Source organism: Diadema antillarum, unplaced genomic scaffold (genome assembly GCF_040938485.1).
Source record: "Diadema antillarum isolate AM-2024a unplaced genomic scaffold, OU_Dant_1.0 scf00000126, whole genome shotgun sequence".
NCBI lineage: Eukaryota > Metazoa > Echinodermata > Echinoidea > Diadematoida > Diadematidae > Diadema > Diadema antillarum.
The window spans coordinates 647,348-661,432 of record NW_027271015.1 but is presented as its reverse complement, the minus strand read 5'-3'; the positions used below and the strand labels follow the sequence as shown (position 1 = coordinate 661,432).

The 14,085-nt window shown below is 38.5% G+C and overlaps 1 protein-coding gene across 1 annotated transcript; it reads left to right on the top strand.

Annotated features, from left to right (window-relative positions):
- The first annotated feature begins 1,774 nt into the window (after positions 1 to 1,774).
- Positions 1,775 to 8,780, top strand: LOC139720313 (1-acyl-sn-glycerol-3-phosphate acyltransferase epsilon-like). Its single transcript, XM_071631676.1, has 7 exons — positions 1,775 to 1,990; positions 2,651 to 2,845; positions 3,886 to 3,984; positions 5,457 to 5,547; positions 5,986 to 6,156; positions 7,504 to 7,627; positions 8,475 to 8,780. Exons 1-7 carry the CDS (start codon positions 1,775 to 1,777, stop codon positions 8,695 to 8,697), a joined length of 1,119 nt encoding a protein of 372 aa, XP_071487777.1. The 3' UTR covers positions 8,698 to 8,780.
- The last annotated feature ends 5,305 nt before the right edge of the window (positions 8,781 to 14,085 follow it).

The window sequence follows — 14,085 nt, the reverse complement described above, 5'->3', positions numbered from 1 at the left end:
AACGTTTAATGATGAAAATTGGTTTTCTCAGCCATTTGAAAACGACAATTATTATAGGCCTATACGGTTGTTCTGCTTTTTATTCAAATTTCATGATGGGTCTTCTCAACGGCTACTTCAACAAAGAGGTATAGCTTAATTCACTCTTTAACACATTGAAACGCACATCCCACACTGTGTTCATGAATGTTGATTGAAAAAATCTTAACCAAAAAAAAAAAACAAAAAAAAAACCAACAACTTGTAGAACCTGCAAACAAGTTTACACCTGAATTCCATTCAGGCATCAACGTGAATAGGCCTAAATTGAAGAACCGCCCACGGCCAGTGGATTTTTTTTTCACTCACTCAATTCCACTCATCATAGGCCCTAAATATCAATTAAAATATCTACTAACATGGACAGACGCGCGTCGCGTATAGAGTTGTATTATAATTATATTCCACGTCGACACTGATCGACGTGAAAGACATCACTATTTCCGCTATATTTTCCACCTTTTAGTTTTGACATGACAGGGGAAAGTGTTGTGTAAAAAATGTTTTTAAAAAATCGTATTGATATCCTAAAAAAGAAATCCACCCCAAAAATAAATAAACTTCAAAAGAAAGAGAAAAAAAATGTACGATACTCTGAGAATGATACGAAAATGACAAAATTGGATAAAAAATAAGGATCGTATTGGTGACATTTTGAAATTTCAAAGGAAAGGCATTTCTTGACTTAACCCGTTATTGAATATTTAAGTGAGCGATTTGATCATTTATACCCTCACAATTTTTCATGTTCTATGATTATGTAGGCCTACATGTTATCGTCAACTTGCTGATTTCAATATTGATAAGGAGTGGGTCAAGATTAACGGTTCTCAGAAAATTTGAAATTTCCAAATGTCATGATATATCTTCGATTTGTTTAATGTCTTGTAGGAAATATTTTTCTCTTACTTTTAAAGTTTATTTACTTTTGGGGTGGCTTTCTTCTTTAATTCTTTTAATAGTCACTTAATTGTTGAGTGGGAAATCGATAGGTGTGTCACTATAATTTCTATAATCTTTTTTTTTTACTCATACAACACGCATGCGTGGGAGGTGCACAAAATAAATATCCTCGACATTCTTTGAAAAAAAAACCTGGTGGCAAACTTCGAAAAATGTTTTTTTTTTTCAATGTATAGCTCTTCTATCTCTCTCTCTCTCTCCCTCTTTTTTGCTTTAAGATTCAGTGATTGACATGACTTTCATTACAAGAAAGGGCCTAAAAACACACCTTTGATCTATTTCCTATTCGCCTTTATAATAATGACGGATGCCAAATGCTCCCCAACAATTACTGTAGAATGAATCGTAAGCTTTTAGGTTTAGTTTGATGTGAGGAATTAGGATTATGGTTACGGTTATGTTAATGGGTATAATGTTTGGCTTATATAGATATTTCACGGGAGCAACCATTGTAGCGATGCAATCCTTGTAGCAAAATAGCATATACCTAGTGGAACCTTGTCCTTTTTGCTTCCCTCTCAGCCAGTTTGACGCTACCATAGTTTTGTAATTTCATCATTAGGCCCACCCACCAGTCGGTCGCGGTACACGTGAGTTCAGGCTGAACACATCTCAGCACTCTCAGTTTCAGCTCAAGAAAAGACTTTCGCCAAACCTCTCGATAACATAATATCTGACCGAATTTGCGTCTGTGTCGTCATGATGTTACGATCCATTTCTGCTGATCAATGAATTACTGCTATTGAAATTATCTTGTCCAAGTACTACAAACATGTTCACAGTAATCCTTCATTTGAACTCGCTGCGGTACATGGTACCCGCCGCAATGATGATGGGCTGTGCGCCCACGTACCTCCGGGCGTACTTCGGCTGCCACGCTCTCAGCTACGTGCTCCCCGTGCGATGGTACAGGGCCGTGGAAGACACTGTTTGGGCAACTTACCAGCGCCTCGTTGAGTTCTTCTTTGAACACTACAGTGGTGTGGAGGTGTGATATTTGAGTATTTTCTTTTGACACTTCTGTTGATGAATCTTGCGCTTGTGAGTGTTTGGTCAAATTTTTATGTTGTCTTCGTGTTTTCAAATCCAGGAATTGTGACTGAGCTGTGCCTGTGGGAGTGTGACTGTGAGGTTGATCGATGACAAGACTAAGAGATCTGTGTGATTGTGAAAAGTGAGTGTAAGCCTTGGCTTGAGTTTATTTTTAGTGTCTGACTGTGATAGAGAATAGAAGGGGAACCATGTAGAACTCTTGTCAGATGATGCTCACCAAACTGCATCAGAGTAATGTTACAAAAAATATCAGGCTTCCGGCCTCCTCCTTCCGTTAAGTGCAGCGCTTCATGCTTTAACTAGATTTCACGCACTGTAGTGTGTGAGATTGTGCAGCCGTATGATGTGTGCTCCATCATTCAATGTCTAATGTATTTTATTCCACAAGTAGTGTATAGTGCACAGAACTTCCATCTCAGAGAAGTCAGATTTGTGCATGCTGATGGGAAACACAATCAGCTGACAATGACAGCAAATGTAGACTTTTTCTTGTAATTTTATATAATAAAAAAGGGGTAATTAAATGCTGGAATGAGATACAAAGTTTGATGTAATCCTGTAGTAGTATCTAAACGTGTCTCTCCTCCATGCCAAGGTGATTCTGTATGGAGAAGCAGAGGACTGCCTCTCCAAGAAGGAGAATGTGGTGTACGTGTCCAACCATCAGACCACGCTTGACTGGGTCGTCACCGACATGCTGGCTGCGAGGGCGGGCTGCCTTGGCAGAATTCGCTACATCCTGAAGAGCGGCCTCAAGTTTCTGCCGCTCTACGGATACGTCTTTGGCTTGGTAAATAATTGTGTGTTTTAGATGGAATCAGCAAAGAGACAAGTGTGCAAAAAAGAAAAAGAAAAATAGTGACAGTTTTTTTGTTTTCAATTTGATGTTATTGCAATATTATCTGGCCTTTTTAACTCTTAACGTGCCATGGTCGCCGAACGGCGACCTTAGTGCTGACGTGCCATGGTCGCCGATCGGCGACTAAGAAGAGCGAGAAAAGCATTGATCATTTAAGTTCTTGTGGTACCGTAATGTGTTACACCAAGAAACTGCCAATGATATGTAGTGATATGTAGGTAAAAACCTCTGGCACGTTAGGGGTTTTGGACCTGGCACATTAAGAGTTAAGTCTTTTGGTGCCCATCACACATCTCAGGGATATGGAGACTGAATGTTTTCCTCATTGCTCCTTACCTATGGAATTCCCTTCCATTATTTGTCTGCGAGATTGACCATCCGAACCACTTTGCAAAGCTTCCCTCAAGACTAATATTTTTGCCAGACATTCACTTAATATAATTATGACTTAATACAGATACACAGTATTGTGAATCTTCATCATCATCTCATCATCATCATCATCATCATCATCATCATCATCATCATCATATTTGGTTGATTTTTTTTTTTTCATCAAGCCCACCTAAGGTGAGGGGAGACTAAGGGATCGCCTGCAGCGTCTGTCTGTCCGTAACACTAAAAAAACTTCAATTACTTTGTACTGAGTACTTCTATACGTCAATCAAACTTTGAGCGAAGAGTGGATTATGGCTTATAACATTTGCTTGGTAGGACTGTTTGTGACCAAACTTTGGTGGTAGATATCTCTTGGGGAGTTGAAAATCACCACAAGGTCAAAGGTCACAGACAGCAGTCAACAAACTTTCAGAGGCCAATGTTAAACAATCAAAGTTAGATTTTTACAAATGTGGTGTGGTACATTTGTAGGCATGATGACTCATTTGGGCACTTGCCTTGTTTTTTTGTTATTTTTTTCGTAAGCTGCTCTGAATTTCTTTCCACTTCTTTCCACTCTTGTATTTTAACAGCATGGGAGTATTTTTGTCAACAGAGGCAAGCAAGGCACACCACCATCTTTTACAAAGGTGTCCAAGCAGCTGAAGAGCCTAAGAGATCACAAGATCCCAGTGAGTTTACGCTGAGCTCACGTCAGTATTTCCAGCAACCATTACTTCTACTCGGTGCTACAAAAAACATTTTCCTCTTTTTATCCTTAATAGTTCAAAAACTATCAGATAACACTGACATTGATATGAGCAATAGCTGAATAGTGTACAATTTTGTTGGAGGTAATTTAAAAATGATAGCATACATGTAAATCAGTTTCATCAAATTCAAGATTTATTTTGAAGTTAGGTTTCAGATTTTGCTCTATCTTCAGCCCTCTGTACAAAATTTTGATTTTGCAAAGGGGTCAAATGGTGTGTATCTATAGGAGTGTGTGATTATTACAAACACCCTGACAATGATCCTGAACAATGACCAGGATTGGAATGCTCTATGAGATATTCATGAGAAATTCCACAATAACAGCTAGTCTTTATTCATCATGAAACATGTGCTTATTATTTTTTTTTTTTACTTTATATTTCATGTGCATGCATGTTTAATACCCTGTACCATGAATTCAGACTAGCAGTGCCTAGGGCAATCCATCATGAAATATGAATAAAGCATTCATGTGCCTTGGAGCAAGACTCCAGAAGCCTAGTCGAGCAGAGCTCTGAAAACAGAGCTCTGAAAAAGGTGGTATTCATGGTATTCATGTCTATTGTTCAGGATCATTGTAAGCACACGCTCACACACGCGTCACTGGTTCACTGTGTATAGTGCAATCTTGCTGGATACTACTGGAAACCTCTTCCTGGAAACAGAGTTGTAAATTCAAATGTAAAATTTATCAGTGCATTGACCTTTGATTGCCATTTTGGCCCTTTTTCCACCCTGGAAAACCCTTGTAAAATACTAGAGGATAAAATTTTCTCTTTCTGCTGCACAGTTAGTATGCTCTCTCATTTGTTTGATTATTCTGTGTTTGTTTATTTAGATTTAATTCTTTGTGTGATTTCAAGGAAAATATCTAGTTTGCAGGCACAAACCCTTGTTGGTTGTAAAGGAGTCTGCGCCAAGACTACTACATGCACCACCCAAGCACTGCAGCCTCGAAGCTACAAGACAGGGCCTATGGGACAGTGCCAAAGTGGTGCGTGTAGTAGCCTGGGCGCAGACTCCTTTACGACCAACAAGGGTTTGTGCCTGCAAACTAGAAAATATCGGTGAGCTCAATATAACAATGCTGCCATGCTATCCCATGACCAAAGGAAGCAACTCTGAATTCTCAAAATCGACATTTTTCTCGATTTGGGGTATTTTTTGTATGCTCTGTATGATGGAGAAGAAATCGAGGTCACATGACCCCCTATTTGTGAAATATACAGGTAGGTATATCAAAAGGAAGCAACTCTACAGATTTCCTCATAAAACAATGACGTTTTCCTCAATATTAAGAAACCCATTCCAATGAGTTGCTTCCTTTTGTTGTGGGTCAGCAGACTGAATGTAATTGTTGTTTAATATCAGCACATTGAATCCATTGCAGGTGTGGATGGTGGTGTTTCCGGAAGGCACACGATTCAGACCAGACAAGGCAGAGGTGATCAAAGCCAGCCAGGGCTTTGCATACGGACAAGGTGATGATCATATCAGTTTTGAGATTATAAACTGCTTCTGTACCATTGGACAGGTTGCGCAGTGTTATGGGGTTTTTGTGTTGATGGGCACTCGAAGCATTTAAGGGGTTAAGCCATCACATAGATGATTTTCCCTCAAAACGTTTGCTTATTTTTAACATCATATTGTCAGCATAGTGATATTCAAAATTGCACTGGAAAAAAAAATGAATATGATATGTGTACTAAAGATTTCATTTCATAATGATTTTTTATGCAATATGGATTTGAGGGTTGAGTAAGATGAATGCAAATGTCAAATATGGTTGAGTTTCTGTATTTTGAGAGGTCTTTGTTTGCTATGTCTTTCTCCAGGAGATTTGTACAGGAATGGCTGGGATCTCACAATATGTTTAGGGCTATGATCAATTTACCCCAAATTATTTTTTCCCTTGACAGATCTTCCTGTCCTGCATCATGTACTCTCTCCCAGGGTGCGAGCCACTCACCTCTGTGTGGAGGGGTTCCGGGGCTACGTAGACACCCTCTATGACGTCACAATAGCGTACTCCAATACAGGGGAGCAGGGCGAGGGGCAGGTCAAACGACGAGAAGCGCCCTCTATGCCAGGTACCCAGACACTCATTAAGTAGTTTGTGTTCAGTACAGTGTAGTGTTGGCTCCACACTATAATGCTCTATTTTTTTTTTGTTTTCCTCTTGTCTAGTCCCATGTTTGTTTTATTTTGTTATGTGTGTGTGTGTGTTTTTTTAAGCCTTTGTGTTCTCCTTCATGCATTGTTACCTTGCCAAGCCATTGTACGTTTGTACAAGCACTCCTACTATTGATTTGTCTCAAAATTCAGGCTTACAGGGAATGAGGATGTGTTCATGCTTGACTTTGAAGGCCAGAATCACTGTTTTGAAACATGAGTGGAACTAAACATTGTTGCATCCTGACTCACATTGATATAAACAGCATTTAAAAAAAATGTTCCAAATGCAAATGTTTGTGTATTTACAATCAGCATTTTGCCCTAATCACATCTACAGGGGAAACATAAATGCAAAACACATATAAAGATGTTTAACAGATACATGATGTCATTTTAATGCCTTTCCGGTTCATGTGAATTACTGTAGACATCTGCAGACCTCCCAACCATACTGAATTTGGAGGAAAGAATCTAAATTTTGACCATTCCCAGCTCTTGTTTCAACAGGAGTTTCCTATTTTTCTGGATAACTTTACTGCACACTCCTGTTCTTTCTTTCTGACTTTTGAGGCAAGTCATCCCTATATTTCAGTCAGAAAGATTGTTAGGTTAGGGCCCCGTTTAAGGCTGCCATAGACTTATCATCAAAACCAACTTTATAATCAATTTTAACTCTTCATAAAACAGGGCCCTGGACATATATGTTGAACTGTTGGGTACATTAGGGGTTTAAAGTGCAGTTGTAATATTACAATGTGCAGTGTGTGTTTGCGGAATCAGCTCCTTCTTGAGCTTGAAATAATTTAGCATTAACAGATGCATTGTAGTGCAGGAGGAACTGAGAAGAAAGAATTCTCAGTGCATTACTGGATTGCTACATCTGTGTATTGAAATTTGAATGCCACTGCCAGTAAAGATGTCAATGTTACACTATTTTCTCAACTATTTTTAGATGGAAAGTTATTTTCTCAACTGTTTTTAGAAAGAAACTTAGTCCATTAATCAAATGAGCGCAAATTACGTACATGTAAATTAAAAGGTTTGGTGTTCTCATTAAGTGATGAAATCCAGTTGTCCCATTGAAATGTATAGGTGGGTCGCACAGCACATTTATACGTGCTTATTGTATTGCGCCATCTATCTAGTAAAACTTTTTTTTAAAGCACATTGTGAATAGAAGGAAGGGAAGAAGAAGAAATACAATGTTATGCTACAGATGAGTGATGACATGAACCAAAGTTCCTGGCTCTGCTTATTTCCAGATTTCCTAATGGGCAAATGTCCTCGGATACACATCCACATGCGTCGGATCGCGGTGGACAGCATCCCGTCAGATATTATTGACTTCCAGAGATGGTTGCACGGGGTCTTTGCGGAGAAAGACAGGTACAGCTGTACGCTTTCACAGATCTTAGATTATGAGATGCCTAGGCACCTTCAGCAAGTCACAGCGACAATAATTCAGCATGTTTTAAGGCTGTTGCACTAACTTAGGCTGCATGTGTAAATGTACTGGAAGAAGGGGAGGGGGAGGCCATATTCAACCTATCCCCCAACTGGGAGCACTACCTTTGACCCCTACCCCTCCCCACACTAAAAGCTTTTGTGGCCCCTATCATACTTGGCATGTAGACAGTTGTACCATAATGCTCTCTTGTGGAGTGTAGATGAATGGCTGATGGCATTGGAAGTGTATGCTGGTCTATCTCCATCTGTAGACAGGATTTGCCAACACATGCCTTATTTTTTATTGTTTGACATGAAATTATAATGAGCATGTGGTGCATTCAAATTAGCATACTGTAAAACGAGAAATGTTTGTGTCCATTTCAATTTTGCGAATTTCGCGAGAGCCAGGATTCGTGAAATCAAAATGCATGCAAGAGTTCTTGTCTACGCTGTATGCGTTGAACACCAGTGGCCATTGATTCCAATTCGTAAAAATTTTATGTTGTCAAAATATCTTGCTTTACAGAATGCTTGCTGGTGATATTGTGCTGTTGGCTTATTCTTGCCACTAAAATCTTAAAAGATGTGCAATTTTGGTGGCCTGAAGAAGAAATGTATTGTCCCCAAACTAAAGAAACATAATAACCTAAGTATTTAGAATATAATATATTAACCTTTGCCGGAAATTAGTGGCTGTAGATCAAGTTGTAGGGGCCCTGGGCCCCCGCTAATAATGTAGAGCCTTCAGTTGGTACATGTATAAGTATATTTTTATTTTCTGCAGAATGCTGGCTGACTTCTACTCCGAGGACCCAGACAAGAGGGGTCACCTTGAGGGCGAAGGTCGCAGATCAAGACTCGGTCTGGGAACCACTTTTCCAGCGTTTGCCGTCTCGATGCTCAGCATGGTACCGTTCGTGATGTTGTCTTCGCAGCGACAGGCATACTGGAAGCTGTGGGTTTACGGGGGTCTCTTCACTGTCATCTGGATGAAGCTGGCGACATAACGCAATTTTAGTGCGTCTTGAATCGAGACTCTTTACCCGTACCTTTCACATTAGGGTACCAAGTTTATATCTTGTACCAGTGCAGTGAAGAGAGCTATGCACTCTTATTCAAAGTGGAGGTGGCTATTAGCATCACAAGTGAAGTCTTATCATTACCCTCCCCTCATTCTCACATATCTACACAAATGCATCTGTCATGTAGGAAAGTAGTTATTACCCAGACTGCCGTTTCCTCGGTATGAACTGGATGCCCACACCACAAGGCGTATTATCACGAGACAGTGTTCCCTTAAATCTAGATATTTGTGAGGAATGAATTGCCAAGTGCATTGGACAGTTCAGCAGTATTGTGCATACCTTGTTTGCACTATGGAAGTAAAATTCAAATGTGATTCATATAAATTCACTGTATTTTTTTTCTTTAAAGTCTCCTGTGTATTACATAATGTTATGTAATATTGCAATTGGCTTAGGAGGTAGATTTCAACAGTGTATAGTTGGATGAAAATCCATTGAAAAAGGATATCTACAATTTCACAATGCAACTATGAAATGCCTACCTCATCTAATTCATTACATTAGTTCTAATTTAATGAAATATTAGAAAGAGAAAGGGAACTTCTCTTTAAATTTCAATGGACAAGTTGTAGAAAAAAATGAATGCTGGACTAAAATAAATGAACCAACAAATCTGAAAGTTTTGATTTCATTGTATTTAAGTATTTTTTTTTTCAGGTACTGGTGATTTCAGCTGAGGAATATGGTGGTCTGTACTTTCATACCAAATAGAGAAAACACCGTCTCATATTACACATTTATTTTGACTGTCTTTTGAAATCTGGAGACAGGGCTCATTGTTACTTGCTTCTCAAAAATTATCAGATTTATTGTTGTATGCAATATCATCAGTTTCATATTTTTACAGTATGTTTTGTGCTGCCAGCTGTGGAAAAATATTTGGGATTGCTGGTGTTGTGTTATAGTTTGGTTTTATCCCTATAAAGGAAGATTTTCTCCACAGTATTATTACGCAGAGGAAAGTTTGTGCCTATTAAACCATCAATTTATTTACGTGCAGCTTTGCAATGAAACTATTGTTTCACTAAGTATGTGTTCACATTGAACCTCATTTTTTTTTTTTTTTTGTACAAAAAGCCTATTTCTGTTCTGTCTCGCTCACTTACCACCTTGATTTTTTATGATTGAAATCATGTGGCAAGGATGTCCTTGACATGTTTCATTTCACTATCTCCCTTCTTACGTTCTTCACCCTGTTTTTCTGTGTTTTCTCTCATCCCATGTTCACTGAAATTGCCATGACATTGCTCTCATGTAGGTAAGCTAGGGAATAACCAAAGTCATTGAATACTTATTCACGTGCCACAGTCCGATTAATTTCATATAGAAGTTTGATATAGTGTATCATATGCACTTTACTTCTTTTTTTTTTTTGGGGGGGGGGGGGAGGGGGGAATCAATACAATACACTACTCTACTCTGTTCCTCTGTTAACCAGAGAGGTCCTGTGCAAACTTAGAATTGATTAGAACTTATTAATAAGTTTGTTTCATGTGACCACTACAGTGCACTCCCATTATAACGAACATGGTTATAAGGAAATTCCGGTTACAACGTAATAAAAATTCAGGCTGCAACATTATCAGCTCTATGTACATGTATTTCTATTGTTTATTTGTTTGGTTATAACAAAATTTTGACATAACGAAATAAAACTGCTGGTTCGGAGGACTTCGCTATAACGAGAGTCCACTGTATTGGAAGCATTGAGTACTTATATGCAAGCTACCACAGGACCAACAACTTTGAGTCTCCTTTGAAAGATAAATGGAGATAAAGTGCCTTGCCTAGGGGTACAATCGCTGCAGCAGGGGACACTCTAGGTAGAAACAGCGTGATTTATGATCTCTGGTCTTATCCAATGAGATACACAACAGATTCTACAGTTAAAGGGGAATTTAGAATCTTATGTGATAATCACAGAGATAATCCAGAGCTACCAAGTAACCCTCATTCTGCAGGAGTCTCCCTGAAAATGTCAAAATCTGTTCATGTCTGAATAAGAGAATATCAAAATCTTCCCACATATATTTGTTTTTGCCCATTGCCCATTGAAATGCATGTAACACACAGATATCTCCCTGATTGCTGTGTGGCATCTCCATGATTTGGATGTGGGAATGGTGGCAGACCTGATAATCACGTCAGATAGATCTTGTGAAAGAGCTTCTGACTTATCTTCACTCAATCAAAAAAGAGTCACAGCAGCAATGTAATACTCTATGCTCGTCATAGAGGGGAGGTATGGTTTTTCTCCTGTGTACTAATATCACATTGCTGTGTCGTGATCATTTGTTACCATGTTGGCATTCCATACAATGTACGTTGATTGTGGATGTATTATGTATACATGCAGCTACTATCTGCTGCATGTTCGCACCAATGGTACTCTTTAGCCCACCATCATCATTGTGCAACTTGATGCAAAGAACTGTTAACCTCGTGCCGAATATAAGAAGTTTTATCAGAATTTGTGGGCTCTTTTATGTACATGTAGGAAGTACATTGTACAGAATAAAGGGTATTTTATTGGAAGTTTTTAACTTCAGATCTGTTAATTTGCAAATTGTTTGTGTGTGTGAGAGAGAGAGAAAGAGAGAGAGAGAGAGTATGTGTGTGTGTGTGTGTGTGTGTGTGTGTGTGTGTGTGTGTGTGAATGAGTGTGTGTACATGTTCATTAACACCATATGTGGCTGTGCATCACAAAACCAACAAAAAGTTGCATGCCGCGATTCTTTTGTGAGCACTGAAAATTATTCGTATAATTATCGTAATAGTCATATCGTAATTATTCTTAGATACTTCAACAGAATTGAGGGAGTAAGTTCCATAGAGAAGACCCGGCTTGAGCAGAAGTTTGTTCCCACCAACTTGTGGGTTATATGGTCAGGATTAGGAGTAGTGTTAGGGACAGGGGAAGAGTTTGGGGTAATTATCCAGGGGGTCATTTTTCTAGTACCCTGTTCACAATAGTACTAAAACTAGTTTCCATTATCAACTGGCTATCACAGCCATCTAAACTTTATTTATATGATTAGAACCAGCAATTTTAACCTGCAGATGCCAGGAAAAATATCAATTAATACACTACAGTTGTCACATCATGGTTTTATCTATAAATTATACAATGTATATCACACGCCCTAAAAAATTCCTTTATCCATCCTATCATGGATTTGGACTGATTTGTCATGAGGATCAAAATGGACATGTAGGCCTACACATGCACAAAACAAAGAGAGGACATTGGAGTTGTATAAGGCTAGATGTGTGACACATAGTCCATTGTGAGATTAAATTGGAAGACTTGGCCACTTCAATCAATGTGATTAAATTCTCATGTACATGTATTTCAAGTGCAAGGGGAGCACAATGGATTTTTCTTTCACCTCACTCTATATGTGACCCTGCATCACAAAACCGCAAGAAAAAGTCTCTTGATACATGTAAGAAATTTTCAGTTAGGCATATTCTGAAAGAGCAGACTTTAAAGCTTTAAAACAATGTACCTTGTATAACTTAATTCAAATGGACACACCCTCGAAAAGTGTGTGCTGAGAAAAGACGCTCTGAAGTACAGGTTGTACATAGAAAAAAAAAATAGGGTCTATTCAAGAGCTTAATCTTTACCAAGCCGCACTCTGTGTGATGAATGGCACTCTGTGCGATGAATGGTACAAAAAACAGGACGTGAAATTCCACAGCAACAACAATAAAGGGATAATGAGAATAAGCTGAAATTGAGCGTAGTCTACTACCGTACCACATTCTATCCACTGAAATGCCAACTTTTAGAGCAGTAGCACCATGTTTTCAAGTTCAATATCAGAGTCGAAAATGGTAAAAGGGTTTTTTAAGAGATGAAAAGGGGGCTTTGAGACATACATGTAACTAATCACACGACAGTATTTTACAAAAGTGTTCTTGAAAAAAGCCAAAAAACACAATTTCCCATTTGTTTTGTGATCCCAAACTTTGAATAATGTAGAAGAATAATCATTGCTCTTTCCGAAAATATGAAAAAGCGAAGATTAACTAGGTTGACCTATTTTGCCTATGTTAAGTCCTCGCATAAAACCAGGGCATGTAAATTTTTGTCAGTTTTGTGATGCACGGTCACATACTTGACTCTCTAGCACTGCAATATCTCATTAATGAATGCATGAGAATAAATCACTCCTTTTTTCCTTCTCTCTTTTTAAGGGTTTTCCGAGTTAGGTGACCTTTAGTTAGAAGTATGACCGACTATAATGCAGAGCTTAACACACACATTATCGCAAATACAAGGCTTATTTCTTTTTTTATAATTCAATATCACTTTATTGCAATTTTACACAAATCCAGTACGACAACAAAACTGTCATCGTTCGACATCCATGTAACTCTCATATGAAGCGAACTTAAACATGGACGGTGGAAATATTTTGTTTTTTTCCATCTCCGCCATCTCTTAGAGACAACAATTCTAGGGAGAAAGCTTTTATCACTTTTTCTCTCATATAAACTATGTTTTTTGTTTTTCCACCATCCCTTCTTCAGAATACATTCCACAAAGCCTGCAGAATAACATAAAAAACTTGTCACAATTCCTAAATGAGAAATATGACAATTGAAAGCAAATAAAGGATGACCTTTGTAGAGCTCTGCTTCATTGTTGTTTTTCTATCGGATGCTCGTCAATGTTTCTTGTCACCTATACTTTCCTCACCTGAGAGAAAGTGTAGCAATGGCCACTTCTTTTGAGCGCCTTGTCAGAACACTCAAATGTATTAACTCTCAAACTGTTACATTATATGGCTCATCAGGATGCAGACATATTCTGCCACTTTTGCTTTAATTTCCTGGTTTCGGCAATACGAGGGGAAATAATTTTCCATCAAGTCCTCATGACAGCTACTCTGACTATCTTGGGAACTCAATTGTGGGATTTTCAGAAACTATGCTTGGTCCAAGGACCCATCTCAATGCACATTATGTAAACGGAAACCTGAAGATGCGATACGTTTCACAGACCACGGCTTTACTGTCTTGTGGGGGTTGCAAAATATTTGACCATTAAACTTTCATCAACTCCATGTGATGTGAAAACCACTTAGAAGAAAACCCTGAAACATTTTCCGTCTCTCCGTAACGTACATCTTAGTACCATATTTCCAGTGAAGTAAAATCACATTGCTCAGTCCCATACATTTCAGACGGTGCAGGTTTAGATAAGTCCTTTGAGATTTACACACATCTGCAGCATTACCAATGAAATAGCATAAGAAAGGAAAGAAAAAGAGAGACACTAAAGCAAATACCCAATCCCAA

Excerpts from the sequence above, each read along its gene's own strand:
- LOC139720313 (XM_071631676.1), top strand. The coding sequence starts at position 1,775 with ATGTTCACAGTAATCCTTCATTTGAACTCGCTGCGGTACATGGTACCC. Across the intron at positions 5,548-5,985 it reads GGGCTTTGCATACGGACAAG|ATCTTCCTGTCCTGCATCAT; the intron begins GTGATGATCATA and ends TTCCCTTGACAG. Across the intron at positions 7,628-8,474 it reads GTCTTTGCGGAGAAAGACAG|AATGCTGGCTGACTTCTACT; the intron begins GTACAGCTGTAC and ends TATTTTCTGCAG.